Source organism: Hetaerina americana, unplaced genomic scaffold (assembly GCF_022747635.1).
Source record: "Hetaerina americana unplaced genomic scaffold, ioHetAmer1.1.p SCAF_57, whole genome shotgun sequence".
NCBI classification, from domain to species: domain Eukaryota; kingdom Metazoa; phylum Arthropoda; class Insecta; order Odonata; family Calopterygidae; genus Hetaerina; species Hetaerina americana.
Window position 1 is genome coordinate 1,860,875 of NW_027287172.1, and position 23,917 is coordinate 1,884,791.

Consider the following 23,917-nt stretch of genomic DNA (forward strand, 5'->3'; position numbering starts at 1 on the left):
AAGAAGTAGATAGGCTATATGATCAGTTACAGGACCTAATCACATGTGTTCCTCCAGGGAAGCGTTTGATAGTGACAGGGGATTGGAAATGACCTCAGCTGTGGGTCGCCCTCCCTAAAAACTACTACTAGGAAAGATCCAAGAGAGATGGAAGAAATACAAAGAAGAACTGTATAGTAAAGAACTTAGACCAATAAAGTTAGACATAGAAAAGGAACATTACGTGGAGGAAGATAGCTTAGGTCCAGGCATACACCACGATGTGTTAGAATAGTAATTAGAAAGAAAAAATGAAATAAGGCCATGGGGATGCACAAAATTCTTGTGGAACTACTGAAATGTTTGGGGAAATTCAGGGGGAAGAGGCTATATAGGCCAAATGACCTCAGTTGTCGGTCGCCTCCCCTAAAAACTACTACCCCCTGGTGTAAATTTCTCATGCTGTTTGGCGTAGTACTGGGTGAGCAGTGCCATCACCTACCAAGCTAACCTTCAGGGGGTATTACTGTGTGAATGGTTTTTTTATAAAAAAATTGAAGTATTTGTTTAAAGTACTATGTGAAACAGTCTTGTTCAGCTTGCCATGCTGTGCTGAAAAGGATAAAACAAGCATCGCCTAGGATGTTTTTGGTCATCTTATGATGGATTTGGGTGGACTTTTATAATCACTTTTAATCATTATTTTCATATTTTTATTGTATTTGTCTACTAGTTATAAAATATTTGACCTGATTACCTTGGTCTGCCTTGAGTTAATGAAATATGTACATGAGGGAAAATGTAGTAATTTTATTAGCCATTAATTAATGAATTAATCTGCCAGTTTTACCCAACTTATGACTTCCAGAAAAAGTTAAGGACCCTAAAACAAAAAGGAATGAGCGGGACTTCTGATATATTTGCCAGGCTTTATTTTGTTGGTTTCATGATAAAGTCACCAATGCTTGTGGTTCAGTTCAAAGGAATAGAAAGTGTATGCCAAAATTAGATGAAAATGTGAAGAAAGTAGAGATTCAGTTTAAGTGTTGTAATATTCTTCTTGCATTGAAATGTGTGAGAGGTGAGAAGTGCAGATGCTCTCCACATGCCATAATTAGGGAGAGGCAGGTTTCTCAAAAAAAAATTATTATTATTATTATTTTACAGTTACGTTGCAAATAGGAGATTTTCCTGGTGGCAATGGTCAAGTATGGTCGCTTACAATGAAAATTACATACATACACGCACTATAAAAACAGATAAGAGACAATATATATTTACATGCATTGACACTTCTACATCACATACAAAATGCCGTCCACATCACATACAGACAATATTTTAACAACTACAATGAAGTTTATTACCCAGTGGCTGCTTTACATTTATCCTTAAAACTTCTAAAATTGGATGGAAAGGGCTAAAACAAACCTCCAGACAGCTGGTTCCAATCAATAATGGTTGTATTTAAAAAAGAGTGTTTTTCTTATTTGTTTTTTGCGTCCTTATTTTTACTTTGAAACTATGTTCGTTTTTTCACTTAAAGTTAGGCTGTTCTATCCCTTGCCATAAATCTTCCCAGATAAATCTTCTGTGACACTATAGGTTCTTTTGTACCTTCCGAGTACATATCTTGCTGCCCTTCTTTGAACTTTTTCTATATTTTAAATATGTCCCACCTCTAATGGATCCCATACTATGGAGGAGTATTCTAGGATAGAGATACCAGTACCTTATATGCTTTTTCTTTTGTGGCTACGCTACTTCCTTTTATATTTCTCATCAACCAGTGCAATACTTTAAATGCCTTCCGTGTCAAATTATCTACTTGGACTCCCCACCCTAGATCCCCAGTTAAATAAATGCCTAAATATTTGCATTGACTGGTACATGGGATTCTTTCCCCAAAGAGGGTGTATTTACTTTTTGAGTTCTGCCCCTGATAAAATTTTTTATCCATTGTTTTACCCTCAAGTCCAATGGTAACGAATCTAACTTTAACAATAATTTATCGTGAGGCACTCGGTCAAAAGCTGCCGAGAAATCAACAGTTACTGCATCCACATCCTTTCCTTCGTCTATTGTGTTGCCGATATATTGACTTAATCCCAAAAGCTGCGTTTCATATGAGTATCCCGTTCTAATCCCATGTTGGTGTTTGAATTGCCATCTATCTCTTGCCCACCCTTCCCGAATGTAGTCAGCGATTCTTTTTTCCATTGTTTTGCAAACAACTGAGGTTATTCTTACCGGTCTACAATTGTTGGCTATTGTTTTATCCCCTTTCTTGAAAATAGGTGTAATATTTGCTTTTTTCCAATCATTGGGCAAGGCATCATTATTTAAAGTTACTTTGAATAGATGACTCAGGTACAAAGGTATTGCTGTATCAATCAGTTTTAGAATGTCAATTGAGATATTATCCGGTCCCACTGACTTATTTTTCCTCATCCTCCTTATTTTTTTCACAAAATACGAGTCTTCCATGATAATGCCATTTGTCGAGGGCAGTAAGCTATTTGGTGCTTTAATGCTGATGAAGTTCTCTGTTGTTTCTGAGCTATTTAGGTAAGCCTTATTTTCCTTTTTGTTTTCTATTCCCCGAAAAACATCCGTAAAGCAGGAGTTGAACATATTTGCTATTTCTACAGTATCTGTTACAATGCCATTTTCCTTAGTTTTTAATATATTCACACGTTCCCTGTTGTCTTTCCTCATTCTCATGAATCTATAGAATTTCGTTGCATTGTCTTTTGAAATTGCATGTATAAGAAATTTTTCTTTGCCCTCTTATTTTCCCTGGTTCCGGACCAAGGTCCTATAATGGTGTGACATTTCTTTACTTTCATTCTTTAATCGGTTTGCCTTTCTTACCGCTCTCTTGAGTTTTTAATGGTTTTGTTGTAGTACTCCGGTTTCTGTTTCTGTTTAATGGTTCTGTTTTAATTTTTTTATGGGAACAAACTTCATTTGCCCTTCAAAAATTATTTCTTTGAATGTTTCCCATATTTTCTCCACGGTTGCTCCACTAGCTGCTCATCCAGGAAACTTGCCCCTTAAAAATTCCTGGAACCCTTCCCTATCTGCCCGGGTATATTGCCAAATTTTCTTTTCATCCTCCATAGCTCCCTTTGTTGATCTATACCAGTCCATTTGAACACACACTGCTGCGTGATCACTTATTCCTGGAAAGACATCTATACTAATGATAGGGTTTGGAGGTCTAAGTAGAAAAACGTCGAGGGTATTTTCTCCCCTTGTGGGCTTATTTACTACATTGAGCGAGTGCATATTTTCGCTTGGACTTCTATACAGAGCAATTATTTTTAACCATTTGCTACTTTCTGCTTCTCGTATCCTTACACACATCATCTCACAGTTACTTTGTTTCCAATCTGAAAAGCTTATTATGTTGCTACAAACACAAATGAATACTCCTCCGCCCCTCCCACCTTGATCCCTTCGATAGACATTGTAATTTGATGGAAAAATTTTGGCCGATGTAATGCTATTGTTAAGCCAAGATTCTGTGCCAATTATGATGTTGGGATTACACGCATCTATTACAGTCTCAAATTCTCTAGATTTGTTGAGGATACTTCCACAGTTTACCTGGAGGATATTTTAGCCCTTTGCTTCAATTTTACCATCTTTACCGTGCACACTCTTAGGTCTGCTTTTAGAGCCACTAGGCGACACTCTGCACACGCTCGTCGAGTGTCCTCCGCTCTCCGCTTCCGGTCCCTGCTTCAGTTCTTCTTCGTCTGACAGACTCTTCTGTGAACTCTCCCCCGTTGTATGAGACCGTCGCTCAGAAAGTGATTTTGCCTCTGCGGTGACTGTTGATTTCCACTTCCAAATCACCTCGGCTGACCCCTATAAGTTTCCCTGCTTCTTGTATGTGTTTATTAAATTGCCTAGTAGTCTTCCGTGCTTATGGGAGCCCCTTCTATTAAGATGGACACCATCTATCCCCAAATGGCCATCGTTAACCCAGCAGTTTGTATCAACAAAGAATAAACCTAGTCTTTGATACACCCAGTCTATTCCCTCGTTAATATAGTCGATTTTGCGGTCCCAAATATCTTTTCTTCTTATAATCCCACCAATCACTATGTTTGCCGTTTTAAATTTTTTATTTGCTGCCATGTGTAAATCCCACACCAATCCAACTACATGGTCACCTGTTTTAGCCCCTCGGACATCATTTGTGCCAACGTGTTGGATCACCACTTCCTCTTCCCGCTCACCCTCCATCTCCTCAATTTTGTGTTACAGTTGCTCCGTTCTTATACCTGGGAAACAATTTACCGTTGCCCCACCTTCCTCGCAAACTTCTCCGCTGACTCTTATGATAGAATCCCCCATGATTCTAATCTTTGTTTTATTCTTCTTTGGTTCACACATTCCTTGTGGATGTGATTGACCTTCCCTAACTGAATTTCCTTCTCTTGCGCTGCCTTCTCCACACAAATCAGCACTGCGGCGTTTTCCTGGTGCTCTCATTTCAGTGCGTCTCTTACATCTGCTGTCTCTAACAGCCTCGAAACGTTCACATTTGTTATCTAGTTGACATTTTAACCTCTCATTTTCATCCTTTAGGGCTGCTATTACTTCCTTAGCCGTTTGAAGTTCACTCCTTAGCTTTTCTATTGTAGAGTCTTTCTTGCCTAGTTCATTTGAAACACACTTTTCGCATTGTTCACACTTCCACCCTTCTTGAATACACTCCTTCATGGTCTTCTTACTGCACTTGAAGTGAAACCAACATCCACAATCCGTGGATTGGGCACCGTTTTTTTAAGTTCCTTTTACAGACCTTGCACTTAATCACCACTTTACTCTCCGGAATGACCTACCCAGGCATTTTGGCCACAAACTTTCACTTCCTCGGAGCGATGAGAAAACACGTCCACCCTCGTAGACTGCATGCAAGTGCAGAACCAGAAAAATTTTGAAACCAAAAAATTTTATGGATTAGAAAAATGGGATGGGTGCAGTTTATGAGTAAGACTTGTATTGACTTCTGTTGAATCCATGGGAAAGATTGTTAGAAGGTATAAAAGCATTTAATCATGTAGTGGATATGTGCATCTTTTTTTGTTTATATTTGTGAATTCAATATTTTAAAGTGTGTTGCCAATGACACCAAATTATCTGCGGTAAAAATTTCATAACTACCTCATTGGGGAAATAGTGGGAAAATTTGCTAGTGATAAGGGAGGAGCAGTGGTGGTAAGTCAGGTGGACATGCTCCAGTAATACGAGGGTGGTTTGAAACATTCTCAGCTTCACCCATAGAAAGCATCACTACTTGCATGATTTTTCCTCTCATGTTGGTGCAGTGATGAGTAGGCATGGTTTGAAATTGCAATCCATTCCATCCAGCAATTCCCTATAGACTGTTCCTTGAATCAGTTGTAGTGTTGTTAAGAAGTGAAAAAATAGGGTCTTGCGTGCTGATAAAATTCTGCATAAAAGAAGGTTCAATGCTGATCAAAATTCATTCGAAGACATTAAATGTGTTTTGGGACTCTTTTCTTTCAACTTCCACTGTGGAGAAATTGGTGACCAAGTTCAAGGATTGCCATGAAACTCTCCGAGATGATCCAAGTGAAGGGCATTCCAAAAGTGCAACCACACTCAAATCAATGAAAAGGAGCACGATATGGTTGTGGAAGAGTTGCGCATGAAGTTATGTGAAATTGCTAATGCTGTAGGGATATTAAAGAAGGAATTGGTTACATTTTGCTTGAGGAATTGATCATGATAAAGCTATAAGCAATATGGGTGCTGACCAAGTGTTCACTGTGGATCAAAAAATACATTCAAATGACACTTTCATAGCGGTGCTTGGCACACTTGACGACAATAAGAGTGATTTTCAGCATATATATGTAACAATGGATGAAAAACAGATAGGTCATTACTCACCAATCAAATCACTATTTTCACCATTAGCAATGTGTGCTTCTTCAATGACCTTACTTTTCAAAGACTTAAATATTTGTCGCAGAGACAACCATTACAAATCAGAAAATGCCGTATCTACTTGTCCAACATGAAAGGACATGGGGAAAGAGGGGCACACAGTTCAGCGTGAACTCTCACCAACATGAAAGATTGTATGCTACTGGCCCTAAGGTAACAAACAAATACAGAAGAACTTATGAGGCAAACATTATGCACACAATCAGCATATAGCTTGAGAATAGGGGGAGACCAATTTAATAAGCAGCAGAATTAAAGAACAAGCCGTAGAAATAGACAGAAGCCTTTGACTGGGACATGTATCATGAAGTAATATTAAAGGTGATTGTGTAGAAAAATCAATTATTTTTGAAATCATAAACTGCCATTTTCATCATCTGGCCAAGAATCTTTCAGATCGTCCTCGTATTGACTTTTTGATTTTGATTGACTCAAAAAAAAATGAAAATTCAGAAGCATGCAAAACTATTTCAAACTAAAAAATACATGTGGTGCATAGGGAAATAAAAAACATACAGATGTGAGGTATATGTGAAGAGTGTGATGTGGGTTTACATGTAATACCCTGTTTTGAGTTATACCAGTTGCAAAATAATTTTTTAAACATTTTTTTAAATTATTTTTTAAAATAGTTTTATTATTATGAAAATATAAAGTGAAAGATATATTTAAAAATCAATAATTTATTTATTTTTTTGTATTGCAATGGCATTTCATGTTCAGTTCTGGAAGTACGGACCGGAGGTACATAGTTATAGATACCAGGAAATAAATATAGACCTGGAAAACCCTTGCAGTAAAGCAGAAGGACGGTTGAATTGAGTTTTCATAATATATCATTTAATTTATTTCATGATTTTGCTGATTCCTCACGATGCTGAGAAGAAAAAAGACTTTCTATAATAGTTACAATCTTAGGCCCTCTCCTGTATGCAAGGCAGCGTCCATCTATCTTTCATTCAATTGCTTTTGATGTCCCTTGCATCACTGCCTCACTATCCTCAACGAAATACATCTTCCATTCATTCGACATCGCTTTCCTGTGTGGAAATGGCTGAAGGGTGGAACATAAGAAACAAACAATAGTCAACTGAGCCATTCATCCCTAAAGATTGACACAAATAATCACAACCTTTTGCTTTTAATATTTGAAAAAATTGATGGAGTGGACAGTATATTATGAAATGTGCAATTGGAAACGACATAGTGCTAGAATAATTTTATTTCATTAGTTAATTTAAATGTGGTGCAAGTGATTGCGATTCCAGTGCATAGTATTTGAATGAAATTACCAGTGTTATATTTATGAAAAAATTGTTTTTTTTTCATTATTTTGTACCCATTTCAACTGATGATATTTTTGGGTTGTTGAAAAATAATTGGCTAATTCTTGATTTTTATTTGAGTCCAAAGTTAAATGAAAATTGTCTGCAGATTCTTGTCAGAGATTCCTGGACAGTGGGAGGGACTCAAGAGTCTTCTAAATGTTGTGTTCTTGGTGCTCATACGAGGGTTGTATTCGATATCACGGTCTTAAAATTGATATTTTGCTTCCATTTTCTGGAATTACCTTTCCTTTAGCAGTGTATTCTCCCTTGATTTAGACTTCTGTCATCTGTCCCGTGCAGAAGAATAAAAGAGGGGCTTCAGTGTATTTTGAAAATTTGTGTGGTATTTGTGAAATGATAATTTTTTTCTTTCATAGGGTGATTCTTCTGATGATCCAAAGAAACCGCACCTCTCGTCAACCCTTTCCACTCTGCCTGAGTCTGTCAGTGAGAAAGAATTGGAGGATCCAGCTTCCAAAGAGGATAAGGACTCAGTTGATCTTAAGCGATCATATGAAATATGCCAAACTGCCTCTATGAAGTGTCCTGAACCTAGTCAGCTGGAGGATAAACTAATACCTCCCCCACCCTCCTTGTTAGGTGCTCAACAAAGTAATGATCCTGTTACACTTCCAAAATGTGTGTCTCCTGCTGGAAAATCATCAAGTGGATTAGGTTTGAAAGGGGAAGTTACACAGCCATCAGGAAGAAGCTCAGTGGAAGACAAATCTGTAAATCACATGGCGTCCACTTCTGAAGCATCTGGAAGAGAGGACAGGAGCTCTGGTCATTTGGCACCTAAACCACAGACATCCATGGGAAACAAGGTACTTTTTTTTCTGTTGAAGTTAGAAAATCATCATTTTTTGTTACTCTTCCTTGCTGCAACCCTTGAATCATATGCGGCCTAAAGGTGGTGAACGAGTAGTATTAATAGATGTTTAAAGTTTAATCATCTACATGTTGATTTATATTTACCTTGTGCTTGTCAAGCAGAAGTTCCACTTTATTTATTGAATAAAATATAATATATTGTAAAGATATTTGATTAGGAAACTTAAATAGAGAGAGAATGTGAAATAGATGGGGATAGCTTTGATGGAGGCTTACTCGATGATGAGATAGAAAGGACATTAATGTAATTGAAATCTGAAATGGCAGTGGGAGTGCATACCATTCCCATGAATTTATTTAATGGTTAGGAAAACATGGGAGGAAGAGTTTTTTTGGGCTAATTTATGGCATTAATAGGGAGGAATTTTGCTGGAAGATTTTGAATGATCAGTGATGATTTCCATCTTTAAAATAGGAAGGCAGCCATGCGTGAGGGCTATAGAAAAATAAGTTTGACAATGAAGAGGAAGGCAAATGATTGTTTTTGATCCTATATTAATGGCTAAGGCGGACTCTTTGGCTTTCAAGTTAGGAATCCCATTTCTATTCCTGGTCGGTTGGAATGGTTCAAAGTGAGGAATGGAATTTATATTCAAAGGTGTTTCTGGTAAGTCAGCATTGGAGTTGGCAATTTACACTTTGCCTATATTTTATGAAGTTTTTTCATCAGAGGACATTTTTAAAGCTGATTAAATCAGCATATTTTTACCACGCCCTCTTAGAAAAGGCTTAACCATTTAAAAACTAAATGTGTTCTGGGAGATAAAATGTAACTAGTGGATCACTTAAATTGCTGATGGGTCTGATGTTTCATCCATGTTTGGTATCAGTGAAATTTTTAATCCTTTCATCTTCAAAAATATTAAGAAGTTGTTGGAATTCACAGCAAATTAAAAAATATGAATATCAGGAACAATGCAGCCCTTAAATGAGATAAAGATTAGAAGGACAGCTATTTTTTACTGGAAAGAATAAAAAATTAAATTAGCACATTTGTTTGTGCTCCGGTGAGAAGATTCTGTTTTATTTTCTGAGGAACCTTGTTGTTATCTTAACCCTTTGACGCTTAAGGTGCCGATATATCAGCTTCCCATATTTACCTTCAAAAGCTCAAGGTGCCAATGTATCAGCTCTAGTTTTAAGCTAATTAAAAATTAATTATTCAACACATATTAAGTGTTAATCTCTGTTAAACTAAATATAATGTATTTGTTTGTTCATTCTTTCAAAATGGGAGTACTTTTTATAAATTTTGTATTTTACACTAACCAAATTAATTGTAAGTATCTTTTTTCATCCCAGACGTAGGTAATCGGCCATGAATCGTCAGGTAAAATTATTCTTCTGTTCACGACTTTTGGTTTTGTGATATACATGTGGATTACCCTATCTCTTTCATTCTTTTTCTGTAGTTTTGTATGAACGGCCTGCCATGCACTTCTGCCATAATGTTGTCATTCATAGTCGAATACTTTATGTGAGACAAAATGGTAGCCGAAATTTTCCGTTCTTTTTTGTGAAAAAGAATACAGAAATGTAGAACACTCAAAGCAAAAAATATAAAAGCGTTATTCCAGTATTTACTTAACAAGACACATCATCGATGAAGATCAAATTCGGAATGCTGTGCCATTGTGTCCAGTTATTGCCTTGTGGTCTTCACAAACAGAGGAGCCAAGATTAAAACGGACAAAGCCTGAAATACAAGAGAATGAATTGGCATATACGGTGGTAATCAAACTTTTGCAAAGAGGGAATTATTTTCAGAAGGTTTATCATGCGTTTGTTGGCTATTTCTTTATGTGTATTCCACTTGTTTGAAAAATTCATTCTCTTGGAAGCTATGCAACCTGTACTGTAAGAAAAAAAAGGAAATTTCTTCCAGAAAATTGGAAGGGGAAATTTTTAGCTGGGCAAGTTAACTGTTGGTCAGGACCTGTTCTTTCCTGTAGTTGCTAGGAAAAACAATCTCTAAAATGGACTTCTATCAAATCGAGCAACTATGATAGATGAAGATATAAAGTCTAACATATGTGCGAATGATAAAATTATGTAGAAACCAGAAACTATTTGGCATTATAATAAATTTATTGGGGGACGGAGACTTCAGTTATGATGCTTTATACTAACATGGATGAAAAAAGAGGATGATTTGGATAGTTGTATTCTAAATAAGGAAAATTACAAAAGACCTGGGAAACCTCCACCAAAGCTAGCATTTGTTATCAGTATCATTGAGCAGTTGGGAAAAGAGTGGATTTTTAATTTGAGGCAGTTCATCAAAAGTAGGAGTGCAAAAGCATGACGCAAACATGAAGCTAATTGTCGTGTATGCAACTCTAAAAAAATATATATGTATATATCCAGAGCTGTCTGCATTAGATGTAATAAAGGCAAGCATGAGAAGTGTTTGGCTGAACGCATATGCTGACAGTGTGAAAGGCACTAATTCAAATTATGCATTGTATCTCATGAGCAAATTGGAATATAAGCGTCAAATGTGGATGTAATAGAGTTAAATATGTAAAATATTATAATACATGATTCAGTATTAGATAAATGAATAGATTTTAATAGTTATAATATTTATGAAAACATTTGTTTCATTAAAAATTTTTTTACCAAAATTATTTAATGAAATTACTTATTCTTTGCTCATCCAAAGTATTTTTAATTATAAACTAATATTTTCAGTTAAAATTTCAATATCTTTGACCTAAAAACACATTAACAAAAATTATTCGAAAAAAAAAAGCTTTAAAAATGCAGAAAAAAGGCATTGGATTTCTGGGCTTAAAAACCAAAAATTCTGTGAGAGCGAAAGGGTTAAGAGAAAATCTGTATCATCTTCAGCCTTCTTCTCTCTTTGCTATTTGTGATGCTTGCTTTTTTTTCAGGGTGAAGTAAAGAGAAGTGAAGTTCCTCCCAAAAATGATGACCCCTCTTCATCCAGCTCTTCTGATTCTAAGGAATCTGACTTGCACTCAAATGATGATTTAATGGAGGAGGAAAAGGTGAGAAAAACTTTCAGCTTCAGTTTTTGAGTAATAATTGCACACACAGTGGAACAATGTATGACAAGCATAATTCTTTCTGCAAAATTTCTCGTAAAGCAAAACACACGTTTAGTGAAACAGTTTTTTGCGTCTAAATTAATGAAAATACTTAATGCGTTTCATGCTGGAAAAAATAAATTATATGCATGATTTTTCAAAGAAAATCATGTGTTAATTGTTTAGAATTGTACATATGTTCATCTTTTCTTTTATCGTGGAACGAACAAACCCAGAATGCGAACTTGATTTGTGAAAATGAAAAATGAATTGAAATAATTAGCGTATTTATTAGGATACATTTCTTAATCTCTTTTACCAGAAATATCCCTGGAGACATTTGTTCTTGCCAATGATTCATAATTTTGTGAAGAATGACTCGGTATTATCATTAAATAAATTTCTGTCATGCATTGCCTTTGCCTTATTAGGGTGATGCTTCATATGAATGGTATGATACAAGGGTTTCCCGTAACCTCCAAATCGCATTTAGCCTGCTCCTCTGGATTTAACACTCCATTCAAGGTTCATGGAATTTCTGAATTATAAGCAAGCAAGGGTTTCACTTTCAAATTGCTGCTTGCATTGGCAGCAATTGCAGCGTGAGATGGCCTTTCATTGGCTTGTGTCTGGGAAATGCATTGTCCTCTGTAGTTACTCGTACTCGTCTAGGTGTGTTTTGGCATCACCTTCCAGGAGTTACCCGTATCATCAAAATTAAAAATCTGTCGCTGCCGGTAACCCTCAACTTTTGTGAGCTTCTTGAAGTCACCGAATAAGTTCATTGCTGGATTTCAGTTGGAGTTCGCTTCTTTACCATGCGTCACAACGACGTGGATGACGGTTGTTCTCTAAAATTAAGGAGTTATTTAGGTATAGGATTATATTAATCATTAGGCTTTGGTGCCATCTGATGAATCCATGCTGATTTCCGGGAATTACTGTCGCGTAGTTTAGTTGGTAGACAACTGTTTTGCCCCCAGTCCTGGAGGCGTCTTCAGGTCGAAGTGATGTGCGTTGCATTTTGGCCGCTATTTATAGGAGATGCTGGCTGACCAGCAGCTCTCTGATTGGCTCTTTCTTGATGGCAAATGGGACTCACCCTTTTCCAAGTGGAGGTCAGGGTGTAGCCGTCCTCACGGTTGAAGTTGTATGGATTTTTTATTATTTCCACCCCTTATCTGATGAGTCGTGGAAAATATCACCTTTCTCCTGCCAGCACTCTAGTCTGGTCGAACTTTATAGAGTGTCCGGGTTCCGACCACGCATGTTCGGCAATTGCCGAAAGACAGAACTGTTTCTTATCTGTGGCTCTTTGGTGCTCCTTGGTCATGCATCTGATGCACCTTCCTGTTTGACCGATATATGACTTCCCACACGTGCACTTTATCTCATAAACACCTTCGTGCATGAGATCGGGGATTTCGTCCTTTGCCTTAGATATTATGTCGCTGATTTTTCTGGCTGTGGAGAACCTAGTGGTTATGTTATGCTTCCATAGTAGCTTGCTTATCTCCTCAGCCTTATCTAACGCACATCACTTCGACCTGTCGAAGGTCGAAGTGATGTGCGTTAGACATCACCCATTCGCCCATCACCAGTTAATGTGGATGGAAGAGGTTACAAATAGTGTAAGCTCCCTAATTATGGATTGATTTCACAAAAGATAGTCAACCTCTTTCCTAGGGAAAAATATCAAATATCTTTTACAATACGGATAACTTAAAATCATTCTTCAATACTAAATATTGAATAAAGTAGGAAAACAAAATAAAAGTGCATTTATAAGTTAGTCACTTGTAAGGACTGGAGTGCTATATATTAGGGCGATTCAAAAAGTAAGCTCCCTTATTGTTTTTCATGAAAAATCATTTTATTCTCAACTTTGCGTACATCGTAGGAAAGGATGAGCATTAAGCTATATTTCTACATAGTGGCCTTGATAGTCAATCACTTGATGCATCCTTGTAAGCAGCTGTATAATACCGGCATCGTACCTTTCTCCCCCCCACGTCGTGAAGCCAACTGACGACTGCTTCTCCTATATAAATTCATCACTATTCAGTGGAAGTGTACGGTAATAAGTGTATGGGCATCAAAAACGAGCGGAAGTGGTGCTGGGAGTTTTTTGATGGCCGGGAAAACGTCCATGATAAGCAGCGGTCGGGGCAGCCGAGTTTGCCGGAATCAATGGTGGCTCCAATTGACAAAATGGTGGGCAATAACCGGAGAATTACCCTTCATGAGATAAAGGAAGGCCTTAATGAAGAGAGTGGATACTTCTCCTTGCAGGATATTGAGTTGGAGGTCCTCGGTTACAACTTGGTGTCTCACCAAAGGAATGTGTTTGCATCATGACAATGCATGTCTACATGTGTCACATAAAACAACCACCCTACTCAATGAATTCGGCTGGGATATCATTGAGCACCCTCCTTACAGTCCGGACGTTGCCCCCAGCGATTACCACTTGTTTACTGCTCTCAAAAAACACCTTGGAGAACAGAAATTCAAGTCAGGCGAGGAAGTGCAAGAAGCCTTCGTCAGTTGGCTTCATGACGATGGTATTCAAAAGCTGCTTATATACACAAAGTTGAGAATAAATTTGATTTTTCATGACAAAAATATAGAAGACCTTACTTTTCGAACTTCCCTCATGCATAGGCCAAACGGGGATATGATTAAAAACACAGGTGGAGTAACATAAATGCTGTTTTACAATTTGTGACCTCAGGCAATCTCACTTCGGCAAGTATCTAGGGGAAGAAAATCATGGGAGTGATTTCAACCTGGAAGTCAGAAGCCAGATGGACAAAGGAATTAGGATAGACAAGTGGGAAGAGGTAGACATCAGAAAGAATTAAAAAAAGGTTCATTTGATTAACGATTTATTGTTTGAATACCTCTCCCCAATCCTGGAAGTAACCCTTTCCTTCACAGAAAGACCCAACAACCCCCCACCCCCTCACTGTAAACCAACCAATTACCTTCCCTGATGCTTAACACCCCTCTCCTCCTTCCCATCTACGCGGATCGCTACCAGACTTTTTCCCTCCCCCCCCAATCTCACCCCCTCCCCCCCTCTCCCTCGTGAATGGTATGTAAATGGACCATGGCGTGATTAATTTGTTCCTGATGATGACGGCTAAGTGTTGAAACTAGTTGTACATAAATAAAGAACATTGGAAATTTACATTGTGTTCCTCATTTAATGAACATGGACTTCCACATATTTGAGCCTGGAACAATTGAATACGGATATTGTTGATTAAATTGAGTGTCCCTGTACCTTATTTACCTACACTGTGGATTTGTTTGGTGTTTCAGGTTGTGGTAAGCAAAACTGCTACTAAAACAAATCAAAACAGAACAGTGGAGATGGTTAATGTTTAGTTGTGTGTGAATGTTAACATTCCATGTTGTGTAATTCCAATTTAATCAAGTAGAGGTGAGAGTTTGCTATTTCAAATGACACAACACAGTGGAACATTAACTAAATTGTATAAACTCTGGGTATGTATTTCCTTAGATATTTTAACCAATGTTATTTTCTTAATATAGGGAAAGGGAAGACTAGACAATATCATTGGAAAATCAGGGACCCCAGGAGCATCAAATTCTCCTGTCAAGCCTGACAAAAGGAAATGCATAGTCGTGATTAAAAAGGCTGAGGTAAGTACAACCTAAGTAATATTTTAGCCAATGGGTAAAGGATGGAAATTTTGGTACAGTTTGATAAACAATTAAAATATTTGTATTTAAATTGAACTGTATGCGGAACTGTTAGTCTAATTCTGCTGAAAAGATGAAAACAATCATCACCTAGGCTGTTGTTAGTGACCTTAATGTGGCTATGGCTGGGCAATTATTAGCGACTTATTTATTTATTTAATGTAGTTATTGATATCCTTGTGGTTTCTGTCAGCTGTCTCATTAGCATGTCTGATTCATTATGCAATCCTGATCTTAACAGTTTGGTTCAAAGGGGTGACAAGTCCCTGGTGGTAATCTCATGTTTCTTTCATCTATCACCACAGGGCTGCCACTGATTTCTTTTTCACCTTTTTCAATCTTTACAGTGTTTGTATCAATACACCTGCTCCTCTTTTGCCATCAGTCATCTTATAGAAAAGTTGCTACTGGAGCTCCAGGGGTAGCTCAATTCTCTTTGCAGAAACAAAAAACTGGCCGGTGTACATCTGGTAGGGTCCTGGGGTCTGGTTGAAGATGATATTGAAAAGTTGAATCATTGTGTTCCATATTGTTTGGTTTTCATAATCGTGTATCATGTGATCAAACTTCATATTGAATGGTTCAGTGTGCGTGAGCTGTGTGATAGAGGGCCAATCAGTGTTCTGTCACAGAAATGATAGCATAATTCCTCTAATATTTTTGATTGAAACAAAGGGGCACTTACAGAAAGAATGCTCTGAGGGATCCCAAAACTCCCGAACTGAAAACCAAAAAATTGAAGATCTCTGCACTCGTTGTGGCCACTGTTTTCTGTGCTTCTTCTCTTTTTTCCTTAACTCACGAACACAAATATGGTGAAAGCATCAACTGCCACCAATTTCATGAAATTTCCACTTTTTGATCCCTTATTTCACCAACATGGTCAATAAATGATCGTTCTGTTGGTTGGTGTAAACTTCACCTTAATGGGTAGGCAGGTTTAAATTGTGAGCTACGTAATTGGACAAAAGCAGAAGAAATAGAGGAAATATAATTGATTACATTGAGTGTGCCTGTACCTTATTTACGTACACTTTACATATGTTTGGTGTTTCAGATTGTGGTAAGCAAAACTTCTACTGAAACAAATCAAAACGACACAGTGGAGATGGTCAATGTTTAGTTAAGTGTTAATGTTAACATTCCATGTTGTGTAATTTCAATTTAATCCAGTAGAAGTGAGAGTTTGATATTTCAAATGACACAACACAGTTGATACATTAACTAAATTGTAAAAGCCAGTGTGTATGTATTTCCTTAGATATTTAACCCATGTTATTTTCTTAATGTAGGGAAAGGGAACGCTGGACAATTTCATTGGAACTTCAGGGACCTCAGTAATATCAAATTCATGTGAGGACTACAGGAAGGTAAGTTTGATATCCCACACAGCTAAAGTTGTTCTCAGGATAATAAACAAAAGGATAGAGAGTAGGGCAAGTGATTACTTAGGGGATGATCAGTTTTGGTTTAGGAAGGGGAGAGGTACGCGTGATTCCATTGCAGTAATGAGATTATTAAACGAGAGGAATATAGGACACAACCAGGAGGTATTTGTCTGTTTTGTAGATTTAGAAAAAGCTTTTGATATAGTGAATTGCGAAAAACTAATGAGTATTCTTGTAGAAAATAGGAATAGATTGGAGGGAAAGGAGGCTTATCCGCAACCGGTGCATGTCTTAGACTGCTCAGGTTCGAGTGAGGAACCTGGTTGGGCAGTGTTAGGAAGGGGTGTAAGGTAGGGTTGCCCATTACCACCGTTGCTGTTAAACCTGTATGCAGAGGAAATGATTAAAGAGGCATGGGAAGAACTGGAAGTAGGAATGAAAGTTATAAATCGTAAAATCAGTTGGGCATGCTAATGACCAAGCTTTATTTTGTCAGTCAGCCAAGGGGTTGCAAGCATTACTTAGTGAATTGGAAATTCAGTGTGGCAGATATGGGATGAAAATCAATATTAATAAAACAAAGGTTATGCGATTTTCTAGAAAGAAGATGGCTAAGCTTAACATTAAAATGGGAGGGCAAAAACTAGAGCAGGTAGAACAGTTTACGTATCTTGAAAGTGTTTTGGACCAACAGGGTCAAAGTAGTAGGGATATAAGGAGAAGAATTGCGCTAGGCAAAGTGGCTTTGACAAGGAGGAGGGAGTTGATGACAAGGACGTTGAGTAAGGATGTTCAGAAAAGACTCGGAAAAACTTTGATATTGAAGCAGGAGGATAGACGTAGATTGGAGGCTTTTGAAATGTGGGTGTGGAGAGGAATGGAGAAGGTGAAATTGGCAGAGAAGAAAACAAACGAGGAAGTACTTGGTATGGTGGGCGAAGAGACGGGTTTGTTGGGAGAAATCCTATGGAGGCAGGAAAAGTGGATGAAGGGGGTATTGACCGGCAGTGGGATGTTGAAGACTGTGATAGAGGGTAGAATGTTGGGCAAAAGAGGAAAGGGAAGGAACAGGATAGGGATGATGGACGGGAGGAAGAAAGTACTCTGAGATGAAGAGGGACCTGATATAGAGTAGGATGATGGATTTTGTTGGGAGTAATAAAATGTTTGTTTGGTAGTTGTGTCCGTCCAAAAACCTACCTTAAACGGTAGATTACCTAATAATAATAATATCCTTTGATCAAAATTAATATTGAATGGTTTAGTGTGCATGAGCTGTGTGTGATACGTGGGTGTAAACTTCACCTTTATGGGTAGGCAGGTTTAAATTGTGAGCTACGTAATTGGACAAAAGCAGAAGAAATAGAGGAAATATAATTGATTACATTGAGTGTGCCTGTACCTTATTTACGTACACTTTGCACTTGCTTGGTGTTTCAGGTTGTGGTAAGCAAAACTTCTACTAAAACAAATCAAAACAGAATAATGGAGTTGGATAATGTTTAGTTGCATGTGATTATTATTATCATTCCATGGTGTGTAATTCCAATTTAATCAAGTAGAAGTGAGAGTTTGCTATTTCAAATGACACAACACAGTTGAAAGACTAACTGAATTGTAAAAGCCAGTGTGTATGTATTTCCCTGGATATTTTAACCAATGTTATTTTCTTAATGTAGGGAAAGGGAATGCTGGACAATTTCATTAGGACATCAGGGACGTCAGGAACATCAAATTCTCCTGTCGAGCATGGCAAAAGGAAATGCATAGTCGTGATTAAAAAGGCTGAGGTAAGTACAACCTAAGTAATATTTTAGCTTGTGGGTAATGGATGGCAATTTTAGTAAAGTTTGATCAAAGAATAAAAATATTTGTATTTAAATTGAACTGTATGTGGAACTGTTAGTCTTATTCTGCTGAAAATAATAAAACAATCATCACCTAGGCTGTTTTTAGGGACCTTAATGTGGCTATGGCTGGGCAGTTATTATCGACTTATTTATTTATTTAATGTAGTTATTGATATTCTCATGGTTTCTGTCAACTATCTCATTAGCATGTCTGATTCATTATTCAGTCCTGTTCTTGGCAGTTTGGTTGAAAGGGGTGCCAAGTCCCTGGTGGTAATCTCATGTTTCTTTCATCTATCACCACAGGGCTGCCACTGATTTCTTTTTCACCTTTAATCTTTACAGTGTTTGTATCCAATACACCTGCTCCTCTTTTGCCATCAGTCATCTTATAGAAAAGTTGCTACTGGAGCTCCAGGGGTAGCTCAATTCTCTTTGCAGAAACAAAAAAAATACACCTGCTCCTCTTTTGCCATCAGTCATCTTATAGAAAAGTTGCTACTGGAGCTCCAGGGGTAGCTCAATTCTCTTTGCAGAAACAAAAAACTGGCCGGTGTACATCTGGTAGGGTCCTGGGGTCTGGTTGAAGATGATATTGAAAAGTTGAATCATTGTGTTCCATATTGTTTGGTTTTCATAATCGTGTATCATGTGATCAAACTTCATATTGAATGGTTCAGTGTGCGTGAGCTGTGTGATAGAGGGCCAATCAGTGTTCTGTCACAGAAATGATAGCATAATTCCTCTAATATTTTTGATTGAAACAAAGGGGCACTTACAGAAAGAATGCTCTGAGGGATCCCAAAACTCCCGAACTGAAAACCAAAAAATTGAAGATCTCTGCACTCGTTGTGGCCACTGTTTTCTGTGCTTCTTTTTTTTTTTCCTGAAGTCACGAACACAAATATGGTGAAAGCATCAACTGCCACCAATTTTATGAAATTTCCACTTTTTGATCCCTTTTTAGCACCCACACATGGTCAATAAAAGATCGTCCAATGGGTAGGAATGAACTTCCCCTGTGTGAGTAGACAAGTTAAAATTGTGAGCTAGGTTAACTATGTAATTGGACAAAAGCAGAAGAAATAGAGGAAATATAATTGATTACATTGAGTGTGCCTGTACCTTATTTACATACACTACATATGTTTGGTGTTTCAGGTTGTGGTTAGCAAAACTGCTGCTAAAACAAATCAAAACAGAACAATGGAGTTGGTTAATGTTTAGTTGCATGTGATTATTAACATTCCATGTTGTGTAATTCCAATTTCATCTAGTAGAAGTGAGAGTTTGATATTTCAAATGACACAACACAGTTGAAAGACTAACTAAATTGTAAAAGCCAGTGTGTATGTATTTCCCTGGATATTTTAACCAATGTTATTTTCTTAATGTAGGGAAAGGGAATGCTGGACAATTTCATTAGGACATCAGGGACGTCAGGAACATCAAATTCTCCTGTCGAGCGTGACAAAAGGAAATGCATAGTCGTGATTAAAAAGGCTGAGGTAAGTACAACCTAAGTTATATTTTCGCCAATGGGTAAAGGATGGAAATTTTGGTACAGTTTGATAAACAATTAAAATATTGGTATTTAAATTGAACTGTATGCGGTACTGTTAGTCTCATTCTGCTGAAAAGATGAAAACAATCATCACCTAGGCTGTTGTTAGTGACCTTAATGTGGCAATGGCGGGGCAATTATTATCGACTTATTTGTTTATTTAATGTAGTTATTGATATCCTTGTGGTTTCTGTCAGCTGTCTCATTAGCATGTCTGATTCATTATGCAATCCTGTTCTTAACAGTTTGGTTCAAAGGGGTGACAAGTCCCTGGTGGTAATATCATGTTTCTTTCATCTATCACCACAGGGCTGCCACGGTTTTTTTTTACCTTTAATAAATACAGTGTTTATATCCAATATGCCTGCTCCCCTTTTCCCATCAGTCATCTCATAGAAAAAATGCCACTGCAGGTCCAGGGATAGTTCAATTCTCTTTGCAGAAACAAGAAACTGGCGGTTGCACACCTGGTAGGGTCCTGGGGTCTAGGTAAAAATGATAATGAAAATTTGTATGATCAAACTTCATACTGAATCATTGAGTGTGCGTGGGCTGTGTATAATACAGATTCAATGTGTGTTTCATTCCAAAAATGAAAGCATAATTCCTCAAGAAAAACTTGAGATCTTTCAACACATCAGCGAGACTTTTTTTTTGGCATCTTTCCTTTTTTCATTGAATCAAGAACACAAATATTGTGAAAACATAAACCGCCACCAATTTCATGAAATATCCACTTGTTTTCCATTTTTTGGGACCAACATGGTCAATGAATGATCTCTTAAGAGCAGATGTAAACTTCAATATCAAGGGTAGCCAACTTTAAACACTGAACTGGTTCAACTACGTCATTGGACAAAAGCGGAAGAAACTGAAGAGATATAATTGTTTACATTGAGTTTGCCTCTACCTTATTTACATACACTGTACACATGTTTAGTGTTTCAGGTTGTGGTAAGCAAAACTTCTACTGAAACAAATCAAAACGTCACAGTGGGGATGGTCAATGTTTAGTTATGTGTTAATGTTAACATTCCATGTTGTGTAATTCCAATGTAATATGGTAGAAGTGAGAGTTTGCTATTTCAAATGACGTAACACTATTGGAACCTTAACTAAATTGTAAAAACCTGTGCGTGTGTATTTCCTTAGATATTTTAACCCATGTTATTTTCTTAATGTAGGGAAAGGGAACACTGGACAATTTCATTAGAACATCAGGGACCTCAAGAACATCAAATTCTCCTGTCAAGCCTGACATAAGGAAATGCACAGTCGTGATTAAAAGGGCTGAGGTTAGTACAACCTAAGTTATATTTTAGCTTGTGGGTAATGAATGGTAATTTAAGTAAAGTTTGATCAAAGAATTAAAATATTTGTATTTAAATTGAAAGCATAAAACAATCATCGCCTAGAATGTTTTTAGTGACCTTAATGTTCATTGTGCTGGGCATTTATTAATGACTTATGTAGTTATTTTCTTATTTCATTATTTTGCGTAATTGTATCATTCCGCTAGATATGAAACATTTCACCTCATTAACTTGGCCTCCCTTGAGTTTGTGAAGTATGTAGTTGAGAGAAATAGTAGTAATTTAACCTACCGTTAATAAATGAATTAATCGGCCAGTTGCACTCAACTGATTGACTCCCAGAAAAAGAAAGGACTTTAAAGGAAAATCAAAAAGGAAAGATCAAATGTTTCCAATCTTTAACCTAATTCAAGACATTTAACTCTGACGGGAAATTTTAAAAATATTTACAGAGCTTTCAAAATGTGGAATGTGAACCTGAGGTATTCCTAGTTGAGCAATTTTATTAGACTACTAAGAAATCAGTCGGGCTTTTTTTTGTTGTTTGATGATAAGGCCACCAATGTTTGTCGAGCAGTTGGAGGGAATAGGAAGTGTATTTTAAGTTTTGTTTCCAGTGACACGTAAATTCCCATGGAAAAATTACATAACTACCTCATTGAGGGAATGGTGAGAAAATATGCTAGTGATTAATGGAGGAGTGGTGGTAGTAGGTCAGGTGAACATGCTGCAGTAATATGAGGGTGGCTCGAAAAGTTCTCTGCTTCTCCCACAGACAGCATCATTACTTGCATGACTTTTTTTCTCATTGTGGCACAATGAGCATGAGTAGACGCACTTAAAAATTACCAACCATTCCATCCAGAAATTCACTGTAGGTAGTCGTTTAAACAAGTTGTAATGTCGTTAGTATAGGGAAAAATAAAGTATTGTTCAGTAATAAAATTGTGCATAAAAGTGGTCAGTTCCGACTGAAATTCATACAAGGGCTTTAAATATGTATGGGGACTTTTCTCCTTCAAATTTCACCGTTGAGAATTATGTGGCTGATAGCAAGCATTGATATAAAACCTTCCAAGAGGAGCCAAGTGAAGGACGTCGAAAAAGTACCACCATACCAGAATAAATGAGCAAGTGTACGATATAGTTTTGAAAGATTGACATACAAACTTGTGTGAAATTGCTAATGTAAATAAAGTAGGTATATCAAAAGACTGAGTTTGTTACATTTTGCTTGACACATAGTGCATGACAAAGCTTTAGGCAATATGGGTGCTACACGTGCTCACTGTGGATCCAAAATGAATCCAGACAACACTTTCCAAACAGTGCTTGGCCCACTTTGCGAAAAGTAAGTGATTTTCTGCATCGATAATGGCAATGGATGAAACATGGATTTTCCAATATGCATCAGAATCCAAACAACAATTCATGCCAGGGGTATGGGCTGGATCTTCAGCTCTGAAGAAGGAGAAGACCTTGCCATTGTCAAAAAAGGTCATGGCATTGGTTTTTTGTGATGCAAAAGGATTTCTGAAGGTAGATCACCTTGAGAAAGATAGAACAGTAACTGGGGAGTTCTATTATAACCTTTTAATAACACTGGATGCACAAATACATAAAGCAGACCTAGTTTGCTAGGGGATAATCCATTGGCCATCAGCGCAAAGCGCCTGCCCACAAAAGTCTCTTGGCTATTGGATAATTGAGGGATTTGCACTCTGAAGTGGTTAAACATCCAGGCTATTTCTGGCATTTGACTCCCTCAGCCGACCATCTCTTCTGAAAGTTCAAAAATTTCTTTTGTGGTCAGCATTTCCCATCCAATGAAGAAGTGTTAGTGGCTTTATATGAGTACTGTGCTGTACTTCCACAAGAAATCCGCAGAAATGGGATAATGGCACTGTAATACCACTAAACACACTGCATTAATACTATAAATCAAATCAAGTTGAAAAATCGATCAATTTTGGAATCTTAAATTGTCATTTTCATCATAGGGCTGAGAAACTTTCAGATAGCCCTTGTATTGACAGAGTTTCTAAAATTATCTACCTTCAGAGGGGTGCAAAGCTATTTCACCCATTGGACGAATTCCTAATGTTGACTGTGGCATATGGAGAAGCTACCTTGGACCGAAGCAGCGTGTATTGTTGGTAGAAAATGTTCTCAGAGGGCCAAGGAGATGTGAACGACAAAGAGTGTGCTGGACGCCCGAGCACGTCAACAACAGACGATAACATTGATGAAGTGAAGAAAATAGTATTGGCCAATAGTCGGATCACCTTTAGAGAAGTTGCTGAGGACCTAAACATATCGATTTGCTCGTAGCATTTGATTTTAACCAATGATTGGGCATGACACGGGTTGCTGCATAATGCGTACCAAAATTGCTCAATTTCTACCAAAAAGAGCAACTCATTAACATTGCTAATGACTCTGTCCCCAACCACCCAAATTTGCTCCAGAGGGTCATGACTGTTGACGACTAATGCCCAGGCTTATGGTTATGACGTGGAAGCTAGAGCTCAATCATCCCAATGGAAGCTGCAGCATGAGCCAAGGCACAAAAAAGTGTCCGTTGAATGTGAAAGTTTTGCTTACAGGTTTCTTTGATTGCAGGGGCGTGGTGCATCATGAGTTCTTGCCACAGGGTAGAATGGTAAATAAGGAATATTACCTGCAAGTTATGCACAATTTGCAGGAAGCAATCCGCCACAATCGCCCAGATTTTTGGGAGAACAAAAATTGGCTTTTGCATCATGACAATGCCCCTGCTCACACACCATTACTTGTGCGCAAAATTTTGGCCAAAAACAACACAC

The 23,917-nt window shown here is 37.5% G+C and overlaps 1 protein-coding gene across 3 annotated transcripts in view; it reads left to right on the forward strand.

The window, feature by feature from the left end:
• LOC139694843 (uncharacterized) overlaps positions 1 to 23,917 on the forward strand; it is a 257,773-nt gene that overhangs the window by 219,060 nt on the left and 14,796 nt on the right. For all 3 annotated transcript variants that reach the window (XM_071593364.1, XM_071593363.1, XM_071593365.1), the window contains 7 exons: positions 7,676 to 8,125; positions 11,090 to 11,206; positions 14,807 to 14,917; positions 16,270 to 16,347; positions 18,045 to 18,155; positions 19,613 to 19,723; positions 20,964 to 21,074. In XM_071593364.1, the coding sequence (XP_071449465.1) occupies positions 7,676 to 8,125; positions 11,090 to 11,206; positions 14,807 to 14,917; positions 16,270 to 16,347; positions 18,045 to 18,155; positions 19,613 to 19,723; positions 20,964 to 21,074 (1,089 nt within the window). The remainder of the gene's footprint in view (positions 1 to 7,675; positions 8,126 to 11,089; positions 11,207 to 14,806; positions 14,918 to 16,269; positions 16,348 to 18,044; positions 18,156 to 19,612; positions 19,724 to 20,963; positions 21,075 to 23,917) is intronic.